At 35.0% G+C, this 27,366-nt stretch overlaps 1 protein-coding gene across 6 annotated transcripts in view; it reads left to right on the top strand.

The window, feature by feature from the left end:
• PTPN4 (protein tyrosine phosphatase non-receptor type 4) overlaps positions 1–23,902 on the top strand; it is a 225,519-nt gene extending 201,617 nt beyond the window's left edge. For all 6 annotated transcript variants that reach the window (XM_012749752.3, XM_012749750.3, XM_012749751.3 and 3 more), the window contains 5 exons: positions 2,166–2,312; positions 4,442–4,570; positions 6,844–6,992; positions 8,774–8,909; positions 15,220–23,902. In XM_012749752.3, the coding sequence (XP_012605206.1) occupies positions 2,166–2,312; positions 4,442–4,570; positions 6,844–6,992; positions 8,774–8,909; positions 15,220–15,303 (645 nt within the window). In that variant the 3' untranslated portion in view covers positions 15,304–23,902. The remainder of the gene's footprint in view (positions 1–2,165; positions 2,313–4,441; positions 4,571–6,843; positions 6,993–8,773; positions 8,910–15,219) is intronic.
• Positions 23,903–27,366: the final 3,464 nt, after the last annotated feature.

Here is a 27,366-nt window from a genome sequence, read left to right as displayed (position 1 = left end):
AAGTTAAAACTGCAAGAAATTACTGTTTCACCTATGAGATTGAAAATCAAAAAATTTGATAGTACCACGTACAGTTCCACCTTTGATAGTACCACATACAGTTCCATCCTTTATGTGAAACTATGGATCATATATGCTTTGGGATTCAGAATTTTTAGAATTTTGAAAGGTTATTCAGTGCTTATAACATATAACACGTGGCTATGGGACAAGTACACTCGTAATCAATATATTGATATACAACGGCAAACTATAGATATTCCCACTAAGTAGAACTAATGAAGCGTGTAAATAGTCTTAGGTCAGTTCAGGTCAGATTGTACTGTCAAATGAGCCCAGGTTGGTCAAGTTTACAAAAGATAAAAACAGGCCGGGCGTGGTGGCTCATGCCTGTAATCCTAGCACTTTGGGAGGCCGAGGCGGGCGGATTGCTCAAGGTCAGGAATTTGAAACCAGCCTGAGCGAGACCCCGTCTCTACCAAAAATAGAAATAAATTAATTGACCAACTAAAAATATATATAGAAAAAATTAGCCGGGCATGGTGGCGCATGCCTGTAGTCCCAGCTACTCGGGAGGCTGAGGCAGTAGGATCGCTGAGCCCAAGAGATTGAGGTTGCTGTGAGCCAGGCTGACGCCACGGCACTCACTCTAGCCTGGGCAACAAAGTGAGACTCTGTCTCAAAAAAAAAAAAAAAAAAAAAAAAAGATAAAAACAGAATAAAACCTTGAATTTCAGAGCTTGAGACTAAGTTTCAGAACTGTGGATAAGGGATTATGGGTCTATTAATGAGAGTATATGGGCGAATAAGCACTATTCATACATTATGGGTGGAAGTGTAAATTGGTAGAATCTCTTTGGAGAGCAGTTTGGCACTATCATCTGTCAAAATTTTAAGTGCACTATACTTTGATCCAGCATTTTCATTTCTTTCTATTGCCCATACAGATATAGTTCTACATTTGTACAAAAGTATTCAGTTTAGCTTTGTTGCTAGTAGCAAGTAGATTAGACTTACATGTGTGTTAAATATTTTGTTGTATTCATACAGTAGAGCTGTCAGTTTTTAAAAAGAATAAAATTTTATATACTAATCTGACATCTCAAAGATAAAGTAAAAAAAAGAAATAAGATGCATAACAACATGATAGTAGGCTACCACTTTTTTAAAATAGTTTTATGAAAAATGGGAAAATAGTTTTGCATGTGTATTTGTGTGTTGTGTATATCATATCTCTGAAAGAGAGGCCAGGCATGGTGGCTTATGCCTGTAATCCTAGCGCTTTGGGAGGCCGAGGTGGGAGGATAGCTTGAACTCAGGAATTTGAGACCAGCCTGAGCAAGAGCGAGACCCCATCTCTACATAAAAAAATTAGACAGGCATTGAGTCCCAGCTACTTGGGAGGCTAAGGCAGATCATTTGAGTCCAGGAGTTTGAAGTTTCTGTAAGCTATGGTAATGCCACTGCACTGTAGCCCAGGCAACAGAGTGAGACCCTGTCGCCAAAAAAAAAAAAAAAAAAAAAAAAAGAATAAAAAGAAACCAGGAGAAACAGTTGTCCTCCTGGTCATAAACTAGAGGCTGATATGGGACAAGGGACTTCTTTCTTTCTTTTCCCTTTGTTTGCCTTGCGCATATATCACCTTTTTTTTAAAATTTAGCCTCAAAAGGTAGGATGATGACTCATCTTCCCCACTAACTATCTGACCTCATTCTGAAAATTGTGAATTTAAAATATTTTTCTAATATCCTTTAAAATTATTTTATATATAAAGTCCAAGCTAAAACAAATGGCAGAATTTTTTTTTCCTCACAAATTTTATCAAGAAGCTATTTACTGATAAATATTTTTTATTTCTTTACCAAGTCTCACCCTCTGAAACGGGTTCTCTGTAATATTGCTCTAAAAACCATAAGAGTATTTGAGAAATAGTTAAATTCCTGTTTCCACTAATTGAAAGATAAATATATATAATTACTGAACATTGCCAATAGATTTCTTCTACAGATAAAATAAAAAATTGTTTATAAAGATTTTTTTTACTAACTAGTTTATTAAGATAGTTTATTCAATTCAACAACCAGTCAGTAGATGATTTTCATATTCATGATGATAGCAAAAACAAATAATGCAAAGATTTTATTTTTATGTTCTTTTCTTTTTAGATGGAAATTCCTTCTTCCAGCATTATAAATCAGTACATTGCTTGTCAAGGGCCATTACCACACACTTGTACAGATTTTTGGCAGATGACTTGGGAACAGGGCTCCTCCATGGTTGTAATGTTGACCACACAAGTTGAACGTGGCAGAGTAAGTCATAGTTGAATCTTTCTTTTTGTTGTTACTGTTATCATAGTTGAATATTTCATAGTTGAATGTTATCATAGTTGAATAGTGTGAATACACCATTACTTGGGCTTTTCTTCAAATTCTCTTGCATATATATAGTAAAAATATGCACATTAATTTAATCTTTTGACCAGGCGTAGTGGGTCACGCCTAGCACTCTGGGAGGCCAAGGCGGGAGGATTACTTGAGGTTAGGAATTTCAGACCAGCCTCAGCAAGAGCAAGACCCTGTCTCTACTAAAAATAGAAAAAATTAGCTGACCATTTGAAATACAAAAAATTAGCAAGGTATGATGGCCCATGCCCGGAGTCCCAGCTACTTGGGAAGCTGAGGCAATAGGATCACTGGAGCCCAGGAGTTGGAGGTTGTTGTGAGTAAGCTGCCGCCATGGCACTGTAGCCCAGGCAACAGAGTGAAACTCTGTCTCAAAAATAATAACAATAATAATCTTGTCTAACCTTCAAGCTGCTTGTGGTTTCATGATTTAAATCATCATGATTAAGTGCTTAAAACTGGGACTAACACTTTGACGTGTTAACCATTATTATTGTCATTGTTATTATTTAAAGGGATTAATATATATCTGATAAGGAGCTTTTATCTAGAGTATATAATGAACTCTTACAACTCAACAATAAAATGACAAATAACCTAATTAACAAATAGGCAGAGGATTTGAATAGACAGTTCTCCAAAGAAGATATACACATGGCTAATAAACACATGAAAAGATGGTCAACATCATTAGTCATCAGGGGACTGCAATCAAAACCATAATGAGGGCCGGGCGCGGTGGCTCATGCCTGTAATCCTAGCACTTTGGGAGGCCGAGGCGGGCGGATTGCTTGAGGTCAGGAGTTCGAAACCAGCCTGAGCAAGAGCGAGACCCCCGTCTCTACTATAAATAGAAACAAATTAATTGGCCAACTAATATATATATAGAAAAAATTAGCTGGGTATGGTGGCGCATGCCTGTAGTCCCAGCTACTCGGGAGGCTGAGGCAGGAAGATTGCTTGAGCCCAGGAGTGTGAGGTTACTGTGAGCTAGGCTGACGCCACGGCACTCTAGCCTGGGCAACAAAGTGAGACTCTGTCTCAAAAAAAAAACAAAAAACCATAATGAGATACCACTTCATAATCTGGTAGGATGGCTGAAATAAAAAGAACAGATAACAAATGTTGGGATAATGTTGAAAAAACATTATACTGCTGGTAGATTTGTAAACTAGCATATCCACTTTGGAAAACAATCTGACAGTTCCTTAAAAGGTTAAACATAGAGTTACTATAAGTTAGCAATTTCATTCCTAGATATACCTAAGAGAGTTGAAAACACATCCACACAAAAATTTGTACACATCATTCATAGCAGCATTATTCATAATAGCCAAAAAGTGGAAATAAGCCAGATTTACCAAATAAAATGTGGTATATTCATACAGTTGAATATTTGAGAGTAAAAAGGAACGAAGTATACTGATACATGCTACAACATGGATGAACCTGTAAAACACTATGCTAAGTGAAAGAAGTCAAAAAGACCACATATTGTATGATTCTGTTTATATGAAATGTCCAGAATAGGCAAGTCTGTAGGGACAGAAAGTAGATTAGTGGTTGCCTAGGTCCAGGATTGGGGGAGGGAGATGATATGGGAGAGACTGCACAGTGACTACTAATGGGTATGAGGTACCTTGTGAGTGTAGTGAAAATCTAAAAGTGATTGTGGTGGTGGTTGTGCAGTTCTATAACTATATTAAAACAGTTGTACACTTTAAATGGGTGAGTTGTATGGTATGTGAAGTATGTGTCATTAAAGCTGTTAAAAAATCTCAGAAATTTTATCAGGATATTTGCAGTCTCAAAATGTAGACAAACAGATTACTCATTATTACAAAGAGAAAAGAGTGACAAAGAAAAAATGTTATTGATTGGCAGATCCAGGTGAAGGGTATATGAGATTTTGTTAAATTATTCTTGCAATTTTTCTTTAAGTTTGAAAGTTATTAAAAATTCAAACATCTTAAAAATTGAAGAACTTAAGTACACATATACAGTTTATTTTATTTATTTAATTCTATTGATAACAGGTTAAATGTCACCAATATTGGCCAGAACCCACAGGAAGTTCATGCTATGGATGCTACCAAGTCACCTGCCACTCAGAAGAAGGAAACACTGCCTATATCTTCAGGAAGATGACACTATTTAACCAAGAGGTAGGGAAGCAGGATATCCATTCATTAGAACTATTGTGTTCAAGGTAAAAACTCTGAAAGCTCAAAATGTTTTTAGTCTGAATACTAGTTACTAGGAAATATAAAAATTACTGAACTATTTTTCCTGCTCTAATGAGATACTTGGAAATTTTACAGAGTTCTCCTATGATAAATGTATTTCTAATTTCTATAGCTATATGTGAATGGTCACTAAAAAAGGAGTCAGTAAATAATACTTATTACTGTTACTACGTTGGTTACTCATAACAAGTATACCAGGGGTGTGTTTGGTTATAAAAAATTATTACTCCCAAAAATACTAATGAAACATTTGGGTATTTCTGTGGACGTTGAAAAACTTATTGAAAGTTGTCTGATTATTTTCTTTTTTTAAAAGAGGTAGAGGAAAGTAATTTCATGGTCCCCTCAGAATTAAGAAGGAAAAAGTCATAGGCAGTACCTTCTGAGAGCAAACAGATTGTAGCCTTCTAATTGCCAGCTCTTAATTCTGCCTGGGTCATTCCTCTTGGCTCCCAAATTCAAAACCAGAAATGGAAACTGATTAATAAATGATGGCTTAATACCCCAATTGAAAGATGTGTATAGAGAGCATCATGCTACCAGTCCTGTCAGGCTGTTAGAGACAGTGCATCCTACTTTCACTGCCTGCAGCTAGATATTCCCCTGCCAGCCACCTTTGGTTTTGAAGGAGACTGAAAGAAGAGAAGAGCAAAACAGCACAAGCTATTAATATGAAGAGCAAAATAGCACAAGCTATTAATATGATTTTAATTTCTGGATTTTAATATGAAGGCCCAGGCCTATCCCTTCAACAGTAAAGTCTTTGAAAATGGGAACTCCCTCACCCCAAGAGTATAATTGAAGGAAACCAGTACAACCGAGCTTTATTAACCAAAAGGAAGGAGCCAGAAGTAGTGTTAATTTATAGAAAAGACATCTGGCATTGAATGAAGCTAAAGTTACAAGAAATACAAAATATAAATTTCAAAATCTTACGGGCTAGATATTTCCTCAAAATGAATTTAGGGTTTGGGGGCGTATGCTATATAGTTAATGGTCTAATGTAGCAGGTCAAGCCAATAGTTCATTTTCCCAAATAGTTAATGAAAGATAGGCTGTGTGTGTTTATATAAAATAATATCTAACTTCAGCATGGTTTCTCTATTGTACTCCACCTATAGATTTTCCATAGCAGTTTTGTTTACCAAGGTGGCTTTTCTTTACAGAGCCTGAGTGCCTTAGAGTACATATTACTAAGACACATACTAGTTTCTAAAATTTGAGCAACACATAATTGGGAAAATAAATTTGCCACCACAAATAAATATACATAAATATAAAATAAATATACATGGGTGAATAGACAACAGAGAAACACTATACCAAGTCTTACCTTTTACTTTCATGGTCTTTTCTGGAAGCTCTCTTAAATGTTAATGACAATAACCAGATTCCATAGTGTTGAGTGACTGTAGCAACTAATTACTTATTGAACATATAGTGCCAAGTAGTTAATTGGGTGATTTACTGGTCCTCTCATGGAATCTTTTTAGCATGAGGCAGTCAGTCCCTTTGAGATGTGGATGTTATTTCATTTTTCAGTTGAAGGAAATGAGGCTCATATTAAATGCCATAACTAGCAGGGTCAAGATTTAAACCAAGATGTATCTAAACCCAATGCTCTTACTCTTTCCAATATACCAACCATTGGCTCCCAAAAGAATTAATTCCTGAGTTTACTTGGTGTTTATTTTTTATTTTTTGTTTTACTTTGTGTTTTTATGCTTTCAGTATGTAATCTACATTTATCTTGAAATTTTATTTTTCTAATTTCCATAATTTTATCTGCATTTTATCAGGATTAGTACAAGTTGATTCACAAAAATGTTTTTGGCCTTACCATTTTTGCTCACTCAACAATTCTTTAGTTTTCTTTAAGCATTTTTTCTGGATTTTAATTTTGTTTCTGCCTGATTACTTGATTATCATCTTAAAAATACTTTACAGATATAGCAATTGATTTATGAAAAGAGTAGTGATGCAGGTAGCCAATGGATACTTAAATGGATACAACTGTTTCTATAGTTTTTTTTTTCCTATTCATTGAAATTTTGTGTTTTAGTGAGTTTATATATTAGTATTTTGGGGGGAAGAGGAGTGGTTGGTTTGCTTTCCTTCTAAAACTAAAATGACATGAATATTTTTAAAGAGAATTCTTAAGTCAAGGTGCACAATTTTTCATTTGCACTTAGAAAAATGAGAGTCGTCAAGTCACTCAGATCCAGTACATAGCCTGGCCTGACCATGGAGTCCCTGATGATTCAAGTGACTTTCTAGATTTCGTTTGTCATGTACGAAGTAAGAGGGCCGGCAAGGAAGAACCCGTTGTTGTTCATTGCAGGTATACTGTCTCCTGTCTTTTATGAATATATAGCTGACTATGTCATTTTAAAAAGGGAGTATGGGCCGGGCGTGGTGGCTCACGCCTGTAATCCTAACACTCTGGAAGGCTAAGGTGGGCGGATCGCTCAAGGTCAGGAGTTCGAAACCAGCCTGAGCAAGAGCAAGACTCTGTCTCTACTATAAATAGAAAGAAATTAATTGGCCAACTAAAAATATATACAAAAAATTAGCTGGGCATGGTGTCACATACCTGTAGTCCCAGCTACTCGGGAGGCTGAGGCAGGAGGATCACTTGAGCCCAGGAGATTGAGGTTTCTGTGAGCTAGGCTGAGGCCATGGTACTCTAGCCCGGGCAAGAGAGTGCAACTCTGTCTCAAAAAAAAAAAAAAAAGGGAGTACGTATTTTATTTTGTCCTTATGTTGTTAATTGTCATTATGATAATTAGAATGGAAAACTATGCTCTGAAGATAGAAGACAAAGGATGTGTTCTAACATGATTGGCAGTAACTTTATCATGAGGTAAAAATAATACCAATTGCACTGAATCTTAGAAGATATTCCTTTTCATATTTTGATGTCTTTGAAATTTGTCTCACATTTTATGGTAATTTAGATTTGATGAAATACAATATTATAGGCTGTCTTAGTCCTACAGTCCAATAGCCTGCTGCTATAACAAAATATTTGAGCCTAGGTAATTTATAAAGAAAAGAAATTTATTTTTCACAGTTCTAGAGGCTAGGAAGTCCAAGATTCAAATTCAACATATGCATTTTGGGGAATACATTCACTTCATAGCATAGGGCCTAGGCATTAGGTTGCACCCTAAAGTTTAGATTCCCTCCCTCCCATCAAGGTACTCCTTCCTTGGCTGCGGCCCCTCTTAGGACATTCATTGAGTACTCCCACTTCTCTTGGAATGGTTCTACTAAGTGTTATTACAGAATATGCTACTTCCAAGACCTCTAGTTCAACAGTGGCAGGCTACCCTTCCTTTCAGATCCAGGTCTGCTTCTGCCCTCAAAGTGCCAAATACAGTAACTACAACCTTCACTGCCACTGACCAGAGATTAGGAAACAGTAATTATTTCCTCCCTGTTTTTACCACTTTTGTTAAGGGATTTATTCAGAGGATAAGTGATTTCTTCAAAGGATATATCGAGATACCTCTTTATCCTCAAACTTTCCAACGGAGAGTAGGCTTTCAAATCATCAAAACAGAGTGTAGACCAAATATTTGAGAGGCAAGTAGCAAGCATGGCAAAACATATTAGGCCATTTCACATCCCGAGTCCTCAATAGCTGCTACATTCATGTTTACAGATTAAACTTCAAAGAGTTATTTTTGATTATCTCAATGGTTAAGTTTAAATTTTGTTTAAAAACCTGACTTATATAAGTGTATAAAATACTGTTATCTATTGCATATTTGTTAATTTATTATTTTAATTCTTTTATTCTGCATTTTAAGGAAGGTTGATCTAATAAACTTCTATACTTTGTTCACACTTTTAAAACTGAAATGTAACTCTTTTAAAATAGTATTTTCCCAACTAACAGTGGTGGGAGGGGAATATAAACTATTTAATCTATATTAAATGAGTCAATTGAGAGCACTTTTTTGTTGTTTTCAAGATATTCTGCGTACTACTTTTGGAATAGAAAACATTCAAATGAAATTGTTCTTTCTGTATTATGACTTCATTTTCTACACAAAAGCTACAAGTAGTTTAACAGAATAATATCAATAAGACACTGCCCATATTTGTCTTTTTTAGTGCTGGAATTGGAAGAACTGGGGTTCTTATTACTATGGAAACAGCCATGTGTCTCATTGAATGCAATCAGCCAGTTTATCCACTAGACATTGTAAGGACAATGAGAGATCAACGAGCCATGATGATCCAAACACCTGTAAGTACTGTGCTTTATATATAAATGTGTATTCTCAACATGATGATTTTTGTTACCAGTGTGTATTCTAAATCATGTTTATCTTTTTAGTCCCTTGCCAGGAGCTAAATAACCATTAGCACAGGGGTCACAAACTATTCCCCACTAGCCAAATCTGGCCTGCCACTTGTTTTTGAAAATAAAGTTTTAGTGGAACACAGTCATGCTCATTTGTTTATGTATTGTCTGGCTCCTTTCGTACTATAATAGCAGAGTTAAGAAGTTGCAGCAGTATCATATGACCTGCAATTTCTAAAATACTTAATATCTGGTCTTTTACAGAAAAAGTTTTGCCAATATGCAACTTGCCTATCATGTTAAATATTGCATACTTAAACAGGTGCAGAGGAACTTGTTTTGTATTACTTGGTCTAGTGGTATGCTGAGAATGATAGTATCCTTGATCTGGAGAGTCTTGAGAAACCTGCTTTCTGTGAAACAGCTATGATGAAATTGCTTTTCTTTCTAACATAAGAACTTAAATTGTAACAACAGCAAAAAATAGTAATAGAATTAAATTATTTAGTGTATTTTACACTGAATCTTAATTATACTCCAGGAATCAAAAAAGGAATCATGGAATTTTAGTTCATGTTAAGATTATCTTTTTTTTTTTGAGACAGAGTCTCGCTTTGTTGCCCAGGCTAGAGTGAGTGCCATGGCGTCAGCCTAGCTCACAGCAACCTCAAACTCCTGGGCTCAAGCCATCCTTCTGCCTCAGCCTCCGGAGTAGCTGGGACTACAGGCATGCGCCACCATACCCGGCTAATTTTTTGTATATATTTTTAGTTGGCCAATTAATTTCTTTCTATTTATAGTAGATGATGGGGTCTTGCTCTTGCTCAGGCTGGTTTTGAACTCCTGACCTTGAGCGATCCACCCACCTCAGCTTCCCAGAATGCTAGGATTACAGGCATGAGCCACCATGCCCGCACTAAGATTATCTTTTATATTAATTAAGCCAATGTGATATGTTAACATTGTTGGTGTCAGTAAGGTTACTTGAAGCAGATTGACCTATATGATCTAGTAAGTGCCTGTCATCTTTTTGGTTTTTAATTGTAGTAAGTTTCAAACATACAGAAAGGTAGACAATATAATATAATGAATACTATGTTAGTACTCAGACCCAACATTTGCCATATTGTTTCATCTGTACAGCTATTCACTTTCCCCATATTCGAAGCAAATCTTAGACATTATATCATTTTGTCCATAGTTTGTATCTCTAAAATACAAAGATTGTTTTTCCTTTTAAACAAAAGTATAATACCATTATTCCACTTAAATGTAATTAATGATTCCTTAATATTATCAAATAGCCAGTATTCAAATTTCTAGTAGTTTCATAAAAATCATCTTTTTTATAACAGCCTTATTAAAATATAACTTACATACCATAAAATTCCCCCTCTTACAGTGTACAGTTCAGTGGTTTTTAGTATATCACAGAGACATTTTATCACCCCAAAAAGAAACCCCATACTCATTAACAGTTATTCCCATTTCTCCTCATACCCTCCCTAACCTTCCCCCAATCCCCACCCTAGGCAACTATTTATTTCCTTTCTGTCTCCATAGATTTGCCTATTCTGGACTATTCCTTTCCTATTAAAGGAAACACAAATTTATCTTTTGTAACTGGCTTCTTTTAATTAGCATACTATTGAAAGGTTTATCCATATTGTAGTATGTATCAGTACTTCATTTTTATTGCTGAATAATATTATATGGGGATACATTATTTTGTTCATCCATTCATCTATTGATGGACATTTGAGTTGTTTTCACTTTGGGGCTATTTTGTTTTGTTTTGGTTTGGTTGGTTTTTGTTTTTGAGACAGAGTCTCACTTTGTTGTCCAGGCTAGAGTGAGTGCCATGGCATCAGCCTAGCTCACAGCAACCTCAAACTCCTGGGGTCAAGCGATCCTACTGCCTCAGCCTCCCGAGTAGCTGGGACTACAGACATGTGCCACCATGCCCGGCTAATTTTATACATATATATATATATCAGTTGGCCAATTAATTTCTTTCTATTTATAGTAGAGATGGGGTCTTGCTCTTGTTCAGGCTGGTTTTGAACTCCTGACCTTGAGCAATCCGCCCGCCTCGGCCTCCCAGAGAGCTAGGATTACAGGCGTGAGCCACCGCGCCCGGCCGACTTTGGGGCTATTTTGAATGATGCTGCCATGAATTTTGGGTGTGCATTTTTGTTTGCACATGTGTTTTCATTTTTCTTAGGTATATCCAGGAATGAAATTTCTGGGCCATTGATAATTCTGTTTAATCTTTTGACAATCTACCAGATTTTTACTACATAGCTGCATCATTTTGCAATTCCACTAGCAGTATATGAGAATTTCATTTTCTCCATATCATCATTTGTTACTTTTTTACTTTAGCCATCTCACTGGATATGAAGTGCTATCTCTTTGTGAATGATTTGCATTTCCCTTAATAACTAACGATGTTAGTCATCTTTTTATGTGTTAATTGACCATTATTTGTATATTTTCTTCTTCAGAGAACTGTTCAAATCTTTTGCTCATTTTTTAATTGGATTATCATTTTATTGTTGAGTTGTGAGGGTTCTTTACATTTTCTTTTTTAGAGAAGGGGTCTTGCTCAGTCATCCAAGCTGGAGTACAGTGGCCTAGTCATAGCCCACTGTAGCCTTGAACTTCTAGACTCACATGATCCTAGCTCACATGATGCCTCAGCCTTCCAAGTATCTGGGACTATAGGTGCAAGCTAATGTGCCCAGCTAACTATTTTATATTTTATTTTTGTAGTGACAGTGTCTTACTGTGTTGCCCAGGCTGGTCTCAAGTTTCTAGCCTCTAGCGATTTTCCCACCTCAGCCTCTGCAGTAGCTGGGATTACAAGCATGAACCAGTTCTTTGTATTTTCTGGATCCAAGTCCCTTATCAGCTGTATGTTTTGCAAATATTTTTTTCCATTCTGTCTTTTCACTTTATTATATCATTTGAAACATAAAAGTTTTGGTTTTGATGAAACCAGTTTGCTTTTCCTTTTGTTGTTATTGCTAAGAAATCATTGCCTAACTCGAGGTCATGATGATATATTCCTCTGTTTTCTTTTATGAATTTTACAGTTATAGCTCTTACACTTAGGACTATGATCGATTTTGAGTTAATTTTTGTATATGGTCTGAAGTAGGGTTCCAGCTTTACTCTTTTGCACATGGATACCCAGTTGTACCAGCCCCATTTGTTGAAATGACTGTTCTTTCCCCTTGAATTGTCTCAGGGCTCTTGTCAAAAATCAGTTGACCACAAATGTAAGAATTTATTTCTGGACTTTTAATTCTAATCCATTGATCTATATGTCTGTTCCTATGCTAGCTAGCATTGTTGTAAAATTTGAAAGCAGGAAATGTAAAACCCTAATTCTGTTTTTCTTTTTTGGGATTGTTCCATATGAATTTAGAATCAGTTTGTCATTTCTGGAAAAAAAGGCAACTAGAATTTTGGATCTGCAGATCAATTTGGGAAGTACTGTCATATTAATGATATTATGTCTTCCAAATCATGAACACAGTATTGTCTTTCTGTTTATTTAGATTTGATTTTTTTTTTTTTTTTTTTTTTTTGTGATAGAGTCTCACTCTGTTGCCCAGGCTAAAGTGTTGTGGTGTTAGCCTAGCTCACAGCAACCTCAAACTCCTGGGCTCAAGCAATCCTTCTGCCTCAGCCTCCGGAGTAGCTGGGACTACAGGCATGCGCCACCATGCCCGGCTAATTTTTTCTCTATATATGTTGTCCAATTAATTTCTTTCTATTTATAGTAGAGACGGGGTCTCACTCTTGCTCAGGCTGGTTTCGAACTCCTGACCTCGAGCAATCTGCCCGCCTCGGCCTCCCAGAGTGCTAGGGTTACAGGCATGAGCCACCACGCCCAGCCGACCTTTGATCTTTTTCAGTGATGCTTTTTGTAGTTTTCAGCATATAGGTCTTACACTTCTTTGGTTAACTTTATTCCTAAGTATTTTAGTCTTGTTTGGTACTATTGTAAATGAAATCATTTACTTAATTTCATTTTAAGACTGTTCATTGCTACGGCATAAGAATACAATTGATTTTGTGTGTTGATCATTTTAACTGCAACCTTGCTGAAATCATTTATTAACCAAGAGTGTTTTGTGTGTAAGAGTTAATTTTTTAGGATTGCCTGTTATAAGATCATGTCATCTGCAAGTAGAGATAGATCTAGATGCCCTTTCTAATCTAGATGCCCTTTTTCTTTCCTTCCCTTTCCTTTCCTTTTTTCCTTTCCTTCTTTCTTGCATAAGTGTCCTGGCTAGAACCTCCAGTACAATGTTGCCTGGAAGGTGTAAGACAAGAACACTTGTTTTCTTCCTGGTTTTACAAGTAAATCTTTCAGTTTTTCACCCCTAAGTTATATTAGCCATAGGTTTTTTAGAAATACCCTTTCTCAAGTTGAAGTTTCATGAAAGGATGCTCAGGTTTGTCAAGTGCTTTTTTAGTATCTGGGCCAAATTGTCCCATTCTTGGCCAGTGGGAGCCTATTCAGCTTGTCTCCAGAGTCATTTTATCAAGACCTTAGCAACTTTGACTGCTATCAGAAAAGATGCCCAGGCCCATCTTGTACATTTTATTCCTCAGTATCATTTCTTCGCTAGTTTCTCCAAGTCCTTGTGGTTTTATTGAGAAATTATTTTAGGTACCACTCTCTGAGCTCTAGTGATTTTTATTGCTTAGATTAATATTTGTCTCTAAAAATGTTCAATTGCCAGAGCTAGGAAAATACATGTGTCATTGGTTAATGCTGTTGCTTCCAATATAGATTCGAGACTACAATTAACCTCTTTTGTCTTACATCTTCATCTCCTTTCTTCTTTAACAAGAATACTATTTCTCTATAATACAGCAATTCTACAATACAGAATATCACAAGTACTCATTTGTTTTATTCCACATTGCACAGCAACAGTTTTATAATAATACTAACACTACACCATAAACAAGAAGGCTACTGAAAAGAGTTTTCAATTTTTGCACAGTTCTTTTTGCTCTTTGAATATATCCTACCACAGACAGGCAGTCAGATTATTGTTTTTAAAGTCCTTTGAAGTAGCTCCCTTTATGTGGTTATGCCATCAACTAGATACACATGTTGCTTTGTTTCATGATAGTTTCCATTATTTAGGGATTTTTGAAATTAATCTTATAATTATGTGCTATATGTACATGGTTCCAAAATAAAATCTATAAAAGAAGGAAGGTATATTTAAGGAAGTCCAGTCTTTGTTTCTCTCCTTCTCCCTAACCCTTTTCCCTTTGTAGGAAACCATTTTTAATGATTTATCTTTCCCTTCTTTTTTAAACATATACTGAGATATTTGTTTTCCCCCTTCTTTAATAAAGATAATATATTGTGCATACTTTTTTCAACATTGCTTTTTTTTTACTTAATATAGTGGAATCATTCTATAGTAATGTGTAGACTTTTAATTCCTTTTTTCCCCCACTTAGAATAGTATTCCATTGTAAGAATGTACAATGTATTACTTACCCAGTCCCTATTGATGGCAGTTGGACTATTTCTACCTCTTTTTTTTTTTTATCATAATCAGGCAATGAATAGCCTCATTTGTGAATATGTGTTTTCAATTTCTTTTTCTAGTTTATCTTTAGGACAGATTCCTAGAAGTGGGATTGTTGTATCAAAGGTAAATTAATTTAATTTTGTTAGATGCTGCCATCTTCCCCTTTATAGGGGTTGCAGGTGGTTTTTTTTGTTGTTTTTTTAAGATAGAGTCTCACTCTGTTGCCTAGGCTAGAGTGTTATGGTGTTAGCCTCGCTCACAGCAACCTTAAACTTCTGGGCTCAAGGGATCCTTCTGCCTCAGCCTCCCGAGTAGCTGGGACTACAGGCATGTGCCACCATGCCCAGCTAATTTTTTCCATATATTTTTAGTTGGCCAGCTAATTTCTTTCTATTTTTAGTAGAGACGGGGTCTCACTCTTGTTCAGGCTGGTTTCGAACTCCTAACCTTAAGCGATCCGCCTCAGCCTCCAGAGTGCTAGGATTACAGGTGTGAGCCACCACGCCCGGCCTGGGGGTTGTAGTATTTAACATCTCTTCCAGTAACATATGAATGAGTTTTGCCAACAAAAAAGTTTTACCTTCATTTTTTTAATAAGTAAGCCAAGTGAGATGTTTGTCTTTTTTTCTTTCATTTCTGATTTTTCTGATCAATTATATATTTTATGTTTTATTTTTCAGAGTCAATACAGATTTGTATGTGAAGCTATTTTGAAAGTTTATGAAGAAGGCTTTGTTAAACCCTTAACAACATCAAATAAATAAGAAAGCAAAAGGTCTGGAATATGTGTTGGAAAACTGCTTTCCCTTCTACTCATTGTGCCATAATACTGCCCGCAGGAAATGGCATCTAACAAATAAAAAAAAAAAAAAGAAGAACTCAAAAAAACTTTGAAAACTTCAGCACTGTTGCACTTTATGTTTTAAAAACTCACTCTTTCACAATCTATAACTCAAATGTGTTTGAAGACTATTTCATGCTTTGCTCCGAACAAATAGTGAATAACTGAGTATGTTCAGGGTAATTTATGAAGTTTTGTGGTGGTGCCATACAGTCCCCTTTTGGTAGAATTGCCACAAGCACGGCTCAGAATTCTCATCATCTCTGTCATACACCTTTATCTTGAAAGCAAAAAGAAGTAAACATCAGGAGTCAGCTCTGGTCTTTTCCAGTGGTTCTTGTACTTACTATACTGATTGCCAGATTTTATTTTTGAAATTTTAGCAATATCATTCTTAATATTAGCCAATACACTGCCTATGGATGCAGCACATCTTTCCCTACACACCCCCATAGAGACCTGCTGTTCAAAAGAAGAAAGATGGAATTTGCTGTTCCCAGGAAATGCTGCACATTGTCCATTTACCAGCATCTTATAGAAAGTATAAATATGAATCTACAAATTTTCTTGGATTTAATAACTTATATTTATCATAAGGTCGGCTTATTCCAAATCATGTGATTTCACATGCTTGATGTAAAGGAATGCATGCATTGTGTCTTAACCCCTTAAGTGCCTTGAGACGTCTTTGTATGTCTAATGAAAAGGCACTCATTTGACCCCACTAGGAGGTATGTATGTATATTGTACATTCTTACATTTTTATGCATTTTGAATAAGTTCACATATAAACAGCTTCTTATAGTGAGTGTTAGGCAGTCAAAGAAGGGTAAGGAAATTCTGTTTCTTACTTAATACTGTGATTTGCCATAAGAAGCAAAGATAATTTGTCTTCTACTGAGTGCAGGCTCTGCTGCTATGGAATTGTTTAAAATCTGCACATTCCTTTACTGAGGGACAGGGGTTACAGTTTAGCAGCTCAACTTTAAAAGATGCTTTATTCAAATTTTGTATTTATTTTATTCCTAAAATTATGTCTTAACATGTACATTAATGTTAAACATATTGATACTCTGAGCTAAAGTTAGAGCAGTTGTGATTTATTCCTATCTGTAACTAAAATACTACTCTTCAGCACTCATTTCAGTTAATATCAAGCTTGATTCACACCTATCTATTAATTGAAATTCTTCAAACAAGAAATGAAACATTATTGACTTTATTTTTATTTATTTTTTTTTGCGACAGAGTCTCGCTTTGTTGCCTAGGCTAGAGTGAGTGCCGTGGCGTCAGCCTAGCTCACAGCAACCTCAAACTCCTGGGCTCAAGCAATCCTACTGCCTCAGCCTCCCAAGTAGCTGGGACTACAGGCATGTGCCACCATGCCCAGCTAATTTTTTCTATATATATTACTTGGCCAATTAATTTCTTTCTATTTATAGTAGAGACAGGGTCTTGCTCTTGCTCAGGCTGGTTTCAAACTCCTGACCTTGAGCAATCCACCCGCCTCTGCTTCCCAGAGTGCTAGGATTACAGGCATGAGCCACCGTGCCCGGCCTTGACTTTATTTTTAAATGTAAATCCCACAATGACTAAAATGAGGATTTTCTTGTCATTTTTGTGTACAATTAAATTACTCCAGTTTATATATACTAATTAAGGTATAAGCATGTTAATAAGGAGTCTTTTGATTGTCCAGAATGATTGAGGATCTGATTTCCATTAAGGATGTGTATATTTTCCTCTTTCGGTTTTGTTTTGTTTTGAAGTCTACAGAAAGAAATTTAAAATTCCCCAGGTTAAGATAAGTGAAAATTTGCTCACCTATTCAAATGTTATTTTACATAATTATTTTATATGGATTGTGGTGTAAAAAATTCATTTCCTAGTGGTTTCTGAATATTTCTGTATAGGCTTAATAAAGTTAAAGTCAAATGGTAGGTATTTTGGAATGCCATTTAATATATGGGGGGAAATGCACATGTAAAATTTTCAGTATAATCTAAATCATGTCATTTCAGATGTTCAAAATCCATAATAATACAGTTAAGGAAATTGAGGCAGGAGGATTGCTTGAGTCCAGGAATTTGAGGTTCCTGTGAGCTAGGCTGACGCCATGGCACTCTGGCCTGGGTGATAGAGCGAGACTCCGTCTCAAAAAATAAAACAAATAAATAAATATCAGGAAATTAAACTCTTAAATATTAATAATCAAGATACCAAATGATTATATTAAAATATTTTAAATCTTTTTTTAAAGAGAGAAGTAAACATAGCCTTTATGTCAAAAAGAAATTCTCTTATCTATTTCCTGATTTCACAGTCAAGAGGGTATAAGATAGTAAATTAACTAGAATCTTATTTGAACATTCCATTCTCTACCAACAGATAAATGTAATTTAGGCTGCTGTATGACATCATGATAAGTTGAAAAGTAAAAAAGTAAAATCATGTCGGGGGTCTCCGTATTAACTGTTTTGGCAGTTTTTCACCTGAATAAAATAAAATCTGTATTCTAAGTGTATGGACAGAATATGACAACCATAGACAAAAAGATTCAGTTGTGTAGACATAGACAAAGGTCATGGTTGGCATATTCTCTAATTTAGGGCTTTGTTTATACTTCTGAGGTTAACTAGTAATTTGTTGGCAGTGAGCACTGCTGCCTTTTTAAATCATTAATGCCTGTCCTTAAATGATAATACAATGTATTAGAAGTTTAGAATTACACTTGTTCATATGTGAATTTTTCATCTGGGAGCTACCCTTTGTCAGTATTTTTATGTACATAAAATATCCTTTTTTAAAGCTTCTTTATTAGGATCTTAAATTTAAATTATCCTTTACAACTTCTTAAAATGAATATGCTAATTATGCTTCCCTATTTACTGAACAGATAAGACTTTATCCATTACATATAAGAATTTTTTAATCTGTATATCAATCTAAATAGGTTTCTAGAAATAATACTAGCTTTCATATACCAAGTAGTTCTAGACTCCATATCAGTGTAATATTGTGTGATAAAATGCCAAATTTCTTATATTTAAGCCACTCTCCTGCTCTGGTAACCACCTCTTCCTCCCAACCCCACACCCCCACACACCTAAGAAAACAATGCTGACTTTTATTCTGACAAGTGGAAGTCTATAATGGTGAATCTAGAGGCTTTTGTAAATGCTAAGAAGTGTTTGTGAAAACCTTCCCTTTCTGCTTGAGGATGGTTTTTCCATGTTAAAGTGTTTTATTGAGCATCTGATTTGTGTCAACACTATGTAAATAGAATGAGGAATATTTGAAATAGACTTCATATTCACAAGAAGAATTGTGCTTGTTAAACCATTATTTCCATTCAAAATTGAGGCAGAGTAAACAGCCTAAGAAATAATTTCCTTTTATGGCCTGCCAGGAGAAAAGATGGTAGCTGACTAATCATTTTAAGAGAGCACTCATTATATTTATTATATGAAAACTGACTTTAAATGTATAAATGTATGTTAACCCATTAAGGCAGTTGCTTGATGGTTTCAAGTACTAATATATATATATATATATATATATATATATACACACACACACACACACACACACACAGATACTTCCGTGCATTTATTTATATGTGTATTTCACAAAGGCTAATGCCCACAAAAGGATTATTGTAACTACAGGGTTGTTTGTCATCTGTTGGCAGGTCTGATCTGGTCTAATCAAGTATTTGAGCAAAACTCTCCTATCTTCCATCTCCACTAGAAGTACTACAACTTGAGAGCTAAAAGGAAGTTGAAGGATATTATCCAGCCTTCACTTCCCTTATTTTTATAGGCAAAGAAACAGAGGTCCAGCAATGATAACTGATTTAGTAGTCTGGTCTTCCATGGTCTGCTTTGTAATTCTCAATCTAGTGTTCTCTGAATTATACTGGAACTTCAGTAAATTTTGACCTATGGTGAATATCATAAATTCTTGTGAATTTTAGTCTATTTCAACTAGAGAAGCATACTCAGGCAGTGTTTTCACTTAATAACTATGATGACCTTACAAGATTTCACTTAAGCTAGAAAATAAGTAGACTTCAAAAAGTGATCTTAATTATTAGGACTCCAACTCAGTTTGCTAGACCTGCTTCCCTGACAGAACATACACTTTTGTAAAGTATTTAGGCTGCTACACATGCAGTATGAAAACATTCTGGACTGCAATTAAAAGGCTAATTTTTAAAAGCACTTAAAACATAGAACTAAGATTTAGAGTATATGTCCACTTATAATAAAATAATTTATGTTCATAATGTGAACATGTAGTAGAATTAAATATAGCATTACTTGTTTTATAATCTTATCAGGAAGGGAGAAGGAAACATGAATTTATAACAACGTGCTATTTAATATCTGTATTTTGAATATTTAAAATATTCTGATGATAAGATTGCCAAAGTAGTTTTGAATTCATAAAAGTTATTTATACCACAATAATGTGGGATATGTTTACAGGCTTTTATTTTGTAGTAATTATTTTGTAGTTCAAGTGAATTTGCATTTATGTCACATATAGCAAAAACATTATGGTAAATATTTGTTGGAATAAACATCTCAGTAATATGAGAGGATATAAATTATGCCATAGCCTGCATTTATTTATGTAAGCTGCCACATCAACAAAGTTAAATACTTTGTATTAACACTGCTTACTTCCTGCATTTACTTAACGCATTCAACCACAATGCTGGAACCATTTTTTGTGGTGCTTACTCTAAGTGAAATAGCTACGTTATAAAAACCTACTGGATTTTCTCAAATATAATAATTACTGATCTGTTGACAAAGATTTGTTGGTGTCTCAGTATGATTACAATACAAGTTGTAGCAATTGTTTTATTAAATTCTTAGAGAATTCTGTAGATAAAAAGGAACTTATATAATCCTAAAACGTTTTTGAGGGCTAATTGCTAACAGATAATTCCAGCAATTTTATCAAGAGCCCAAGAAATTAATTTCTAAATTGTATGTTTGTGGTTCAACTTACTTAAGCATGTCTGCAACTATCAACGTTCTTTTATTATATAGAGACTTCATTTATTCTTAATAGCAGTTACTACAATAAGCCTCTCGATGTTATCAAATATCAACAGCAATCCCTATTTCTGCCAGAAATTAGACATCTTTTTATAATCTTGTTGAATTTTTTTGTGAGTAGACACCAAATAGTTATTTGTTTCCATATATAAATTTGCTGCTATTTATTTGTATGTTTTTCTACTGCAGTATATTATTTTTGGGGGGGGGTGGGTTTTGTTGTTGTTTTGTTGTCATCTTTATTTTAGTATTCCAAGCTGAATGGACAGCCAGAAATAATATCTGCTGGGGTGCATTCCATCAGCGTTGGCTAGACATGGTTCAATGCGTAAATAAGTAAACCAATTTTTTTAAAAATTTACAAAGCGAAAGATATTGGCAATATTGCACGTTAAAGATTATGATTTTAGGGGAAAGTTCAAATGTTTAACTTCCTGAAATCTTTTAAACTTTCCAGTGCAAGAATGAATATATTTGAAAGCCTTGTTAAGCTCACAGAAGTTTCAGTTAAACACTGTAGAATTTTCCTATCTATTGTTGTGTAAATGATATAGAAGATATTTTTCTATGAACAAAAGATTGAAATTGTCAATTTCTTTCATTGTTTAAAGGGACAAAATGATATTTGTATGTCTTTCATGCTGTAAAGAAAATGAATGTATCTTTCAAATGTTATTAGAATTATGATTTGATCTGTTTTTAAAAAGTCTACAAGGGATTGAAAAATAAGGGAAGAGAATGACACTCCATTACAAAAAATGCAATTTTAGAAGAAAAAAATGTAATTTTCATTATGAACAAGAGCAATCATTATTGAAGCTGTTATTTTGCTTTGGAGATAGAATAGAAATTTTCTAGAAAATTTGCATGTACTGCTTCTTAAGTGTAAAATAATTGAACTCTAGCCTTCTGGAGTGTGGAAGGACATTTGTGTATGAGGGTAAGCATGCTGCTTCATGTGTTTACCATGGAGAAAGTCTCCAGGCTTGTCACTGTGGCAGCCACAAGTGAGAACATCATTCTGAGGGTGTGACCTTGGTGAAACCAGAAAACGATGCCTAAGATTCACTGTGGTAAATATGTGCAGAGTCCCCTGACCCAATAAATGGTTTTGCCTTTTTATTCTCAATGTCTTGGACAGGTAAGACCACTGGACCCAAATCTGACTTGTAGCAGTGGTGTCTTACATTCTTATGAATGTATTAATGCAGCTGAACAAAAAAAGCTGCATTTTAAACCAAGTTGTGTAGGCATTATTAATTTGTGCAAAAGCTTAAAAAGGTAGGACTTATTATTTATCATTCATTAAGCTTGACTCTGTGGGGACTTCATTATTTGACTTCTGCTTCCAACCCTCCAACTTTTTAAATATCACAAATTTGACTTTTTTTGAAGTAAATACTCTGAAGAACTGCAACTATAGGTGATATCTTCCTTCATTGACTTTTGCTACAGCTGTTATAGGATTAGTGTCATGCTCTCTCAACCCTAGGAGTTTCCAAAATTACTTGTGATAACCTTAAATTAAATGCAACTTTGCTAAATAAAATTATTGCCAGAAAGCCATCAAGGAAGAGATAGCCTTGCTCACACCCTTAGACCCAAGTAGGTACTGTATGTGGTTTCTCAGTGTCCACTGTAGTCACAGTGGAGCTCATTTCTCCTTTTATTCAAAGAAGCTGTTTAGTTTCTACTTGTAAATTGTAACGTTTCAGGTATTTTGCCTTCCTGGGCAAGAAAATTTCAATCCAGTTTTGGAATCCTTTGGCACCTGCATTTTCCCATCCTTCAGTGAGTTCACAAGATTATTTGTTCTTTCTGGTAATCTATAGAGGAGATGAAATTTCAACGTTAAAATTGATTTCTTGAATTTCAAATAGTAGCACTTTATTTCATGCTGACTACTGACTTAATTTATACTTTTTTTTTTTAAATCTAGGAATTTTGTAAATATGGGAAAAATTTCATTGATTAGTCTTAGAGCTCATTACACAGTCCCAAGTTTAAATGCTTTATAATGAATGATCTCTTGATAGTTTATTTGATATTTAAGAAGTAACTGTGTAATCTTAGCTTTTTTTCTGTAATTTATTTAGTACTAGAATGGATACCCAATTGACTGTGTTTCTGGACTCTGAATTCCCTCAGCTAGCTTCAGCTAAGTTTGGTTTATTCGAATCATTTCTGCTCTGTATTTTTTGTGCAGTACATGAGTTGGAAATCTATTTGTTTTATTTTCAGTGTAGTACCTAGGGATTAAGTAGATACTATATCACAAGTAAGTTTAAAGGGATAAAAGTCCTGACACTTTATGTACATGATGAGGGGCAAGATTTAAGAGGCTAAAACAGTTTATATTAAGCTGTTTTCATTTTCTGCCAGTAGAATGTATATGCTTAAAAAAAAAAAAAAATAAAAACTGCCCAACCCAGTGTTCTCTAGCATCAGGACATTGCAGTTGTAATCTATGTTGTAATCTTTTCAAATAAGAAAAGCTACTCCTTATTTTCTACAGTGTAGGCTTAATTTTAGGACCGATAGTTTACTATATACTCATCAATGATATTTTTAAGTAGTTTTAAAATTTAATTATATCTGTGTAGAGGCTGTTTTAATTTGGGATTTTTTTTTGTAACAGGTGCTATATGTAAATATGAAGGGGGAAAGTCAGAAGTCTAGTTTATTTCTTAATTAAAATATAATTTTACATTTTTGTTGCCCTTTCATGGTTGATTCCACTAAACTAGTGGCAATATAGAATTCCTTAACTTTTAAAATTACCTTTTCCCTCACTTCACAAAAATATCTCCTTCCATATAACTTGTTCTCTAATTTTAAGAGGTAAAGAGGCTAAGGGTTCGTTTAAAATGTGTAAGCTTGAATTTGGTCAACACTGCATAATTTGAAATCACTATGCATTTGTCACTGCAGCTTACTGTATGCTTGAAATGCCTTGTGTATTTGTCTTAAGTTTAGTGAAAAATTAGAATTCCTGCCATTAATTCATGTAAAAAAATTTACAAATACTAACAACAAACAAGATAAAAAATGCTGGTTTGTATTAAAACGGTTTTAGTCTTAACAGCAATTTATATTATGTGAAATGCCATTAAACCTATTTTGTTGGCCATATTTCATTTTGATTGAGAAACAATTGTTCAGGTACAAACATGAAAAAAACTCTAGCTGTGACTCTTAATGTTCAATTGCAAAATAAAGATGTGTTTTAGTAACCTAAATTATAGGAGTTTTGAAGATAATTTTATGGTAGTTTTTTATCGGGCTTTCTAACAATGGTTATATTCATCGATGAGTGATCAGTTAGAAGGGATGGGGAAAGTGCTAAGCGTGGAGTTTATTTCTAAAATTATTGGCTTATGTAATTAATGGTTGTATTTGTGGGAAAGGGAACTGAAAAGGATTAAGAACATTAAAAATGTCTGAAGAGAAGCTCCTCTTCCTTTGTGGCCACTGCTTGATTCATTTCTTCTCCCAGCACCAGCCCTGTAATTCAAAGACCTTCCTCAGTTAAAATAAAGGACCTCTCTATACTTGAAGTTAGTTTGCCTCACATCTTCCCCAAGTTCAGTGAAATGTAGTATGCCATTTTTGCTCTGAAAGAAAATAATTAAAGAAAAGGTAATAAACAGAAAGACAAAAGTATGCCATGCCTCTGTTCTTATATACGTGATAATAAAAATTCAAACAGTGTAAGGAAGGTCCGAGGTAAGTTGTGATACCCTCTTCCCCATACGCCACCCCTAAAGAAAAGGCCCCTCAAACCAATGGCAACCTCGTCAATTTCCTGTGTTTTTTATTTTATTTTTTTGAGTCTCGCTTTGTTGCCCAAGCTAGAGTGAGTGCTGTGGCGTCAGCTTAGCTCATAGCAACCTCAATCTCCTGGGCTCAAGCGATCCTCCTGCCTCAGCCTCCCGAGTAGCTGGAACAATAGGCATGCACCACCATGCCTGGCTAATTTTTTCTATGTATTTTAGTTGGCCAATTAATTTTCTTTCTATTTTTTAGTAGAGACAGGATGTCACCCTTGCTCAGGCTGGTTTCAAACTCCTAATCTTGAATGATCCACCCGCTCGGCCTCCCAGAGTGCTACGATTACAGGCGTGAGCCACCACACCCGGCCAATTTCTTGTGTTTTTTTCCAGAGGTAAATGTGTACATGCACTTACATGTACCCACACATTTTGTTAAAGTCAGCAGGATTGTACTGTGTGTTCTGCAGATTTTTCATCTTGCAGTATTTCTACATAGCATATTTAGGTCTATCTCATTCTTTTTAATCACTGCCTAGTACTCCGTCTTATGGATATACTATAATTGGATTTCTTTCTTTTTTTTTTTTTTTTTTTTTTGAGACAGAGTCTCGCTTTGTTGCCTAGGCTAGAGTGAGTGCCATGGCATCAGCCTAGCTCACAGCAACCTCAAACTCCTGGGCTCAAGCGATCCTTCTGCCTCAGCCTCCCAAGTAGCTGGGACTACAGGCATGTGCCACCATGCCCGGCTAATTTTTTTCTATATATATTAGTTGGCCAATTAATTTCTTTCTATTTATAGTAGAGATAGGATCTCGCTCTTGTTCAGGCTGGTTTCGAACTCCTGACCTAGAGTAGTCCACCCACCTCAGCCTCCCAGAGTGCTAGGATTACAGGCTTGAGCCACCGCTTGGATTTCTTGATGGACAGTTACATTGTTTCTAATTTGAGCTGTATAAGCAACACTTCAGTGAACATCCTTACATAAATATTTTAATTATTACAAGTATAGGCATAGAGTAAATTTCTAGCAGTAGGGTTGCTAGATCATTGGGCACCTGCATTTTTAAATAAATGTTATCTAATCTCAGAGATTATACCAGTTTAAATGTCTATTTCCCCATATGTTTACTAGAATGGGTATAAAATTTAATTTACTTGCTCATCTCAGATGAAATATCTTACTTTGACATTCATTTCTTCTGTAATGAGGTTAAGTAGCTTTACATATCTTTATTGACCCCTTGTATTTCTTTTTCTCCTAAATTCCATACTGATACTTTGCTTATTTTTATATTGGGTTAACATTTTAATCTTATGAGATGTTGGAAATTAAGTAACTAGTCATTTCTTAGTCATATATGTTACAAAAATTTTCTTCAGTGTGCTATTTATCTCTGACTCTGTTTTTTGGGGGGCGGGGCTGGCGAGAAGGGTATGAGTACATTTTTAATACTAGTATAAACAAATGTATTAATCTTCTTAATGACTTCGAGTTTGGGGTATACCTGCTATACCTGCAAAGGCTTCCTCTAGTTCCTAAAAACCTTCCATCTGTGACTGAAGCTTTCTTAACAGCCATCCATATAACGAGCCTGCATCCTGCTTTCTACTCTTGATCTCCCCTTGCCTCGTTAACTGCTGTCAATTATGCTGAGTCTACCAGTCTATGCTCCATGAGTTCTACCAGTTAAGATGTAAGCTTACTAAAATCAGTTGTGTTTATGTACTATCATACACATGCAAATTTACTGATCTTTATTATATCATTTAATTATATAGTGCACAAGCCAATGAAATGAGAATGTGAAAAGAGTGTTGGGTTTTACAAAAGTCTTATAAAGGTGCGTCATTAAAATTTGAAGGATTAATTTCTTTAAATATGTTAAAAATCGGTATGAGCAAGACAACTATAAGAGACTAGCAAAAAAAATAGGTGATGCACTTGGGATTTATTTTTTTTTTTTTTAGAAAGAAAGCCTAGAGATTATAATCGGGCTCAAACCCATTGAAAAAGCCTTGGACTACATTAAAAGAATCACAAATGAATATACATTTATATATATATATATATATATATATATATTATATATATTTTTTTTTTTTTTTTTTTTTTTTTTTTTAGAGACAGTGTCTCGTTCTTGCTGACCTGGTCTGGAACTCCTTACCTCAAGCAATCCTCTTGCCTCAGTCTACCAGAGTGCTAGGATTACAGGTGTGAGCCACCACACCCAGCCTACATTTATATTTTTTAACCTAAAGCAAAATATTTTTTTTATTCCTCCTTTAAATGTTTTTTTGTTTTAATTTTAAAGAGATTTATTCTGAGCCAAATCTTTTTTTTTTTTTTTTTTTTGAGACAGAGTCTCGCTTTGTTGCCCAGGCTAGAGTGAGTGCCATGGCGTCAGCCTAGCTCACAGCAACCTCAAACTCCTGGCTCAAGCAATCCTCCTGCCTCAGCCCCCCAAGTAGCTGGGACTACAGGCATTTGCCACCATGCCCGGCTAATTTTTTGTATATATATTAGTTGGCCAATTAATTTCTTTCTATTTATAGTAGAGATGGGGTCTCGCTCTTGCTCAGGCTGGTTTCGAACTCCTGACCTCGAGCAATCTGCCCGCCTCAGCCTCCCAGAGAGCTAGGATTACAGGCGTGAGCCACTGCACCCGGCCCTGAGCCAAATCTTTAAATGGTTTTTCACTTAGCTAACCAACTACTGTTTCTGATTTCATCATATATTATGTGGGCTTCTACTACTAATATAATTTATATAGCAGTTCCTCTGTTGACAAATATTAAGGCATGTTTTAAATTTTTGCTATTAAATTTAATATACAGTTAACACCCTTTTATATGTTTCCTTTAATTCATGCCTGTACATATAGGTCAACAGTATATAAATTTTCCCCCAACATACACTATGAAAATGTTCAAAAAGAAAAAAATTGAAAGAATTAAAACAGCAAGTATCTATACATATATCCATTCCCTAGATTCTACAATTAACATCCTGCTATATTTGCTTTATCACATATCTGTCCCATCTATCTAAGCCTCTCTCCATCCATCGACCCATTCTTTTTTAATGCATTTCAAAGTAAGTTGCCTATATCAGAACACCCCTAAACACTTCAACATGTGTAT

Source organism: Microcebus murinus, chromosome 8 (genome assembly GCF_040939455.1).
Source record: "Microcebus murinus isolate Inina chromosome 8, M.murinus_Inina_mat1.0, whole genome shotgun sequence".
Taxonomy (NCBI): Eukaryota; Metazoa; Chordata; class Mammalia; order Primates; family Cheirogaleidae; genus Microcebus; species Microcebus murinus.
Note: the sequence above shows the minus strand (reverse complement) of the source record. Positions and strands in the feature narration are given on the sequence as shown.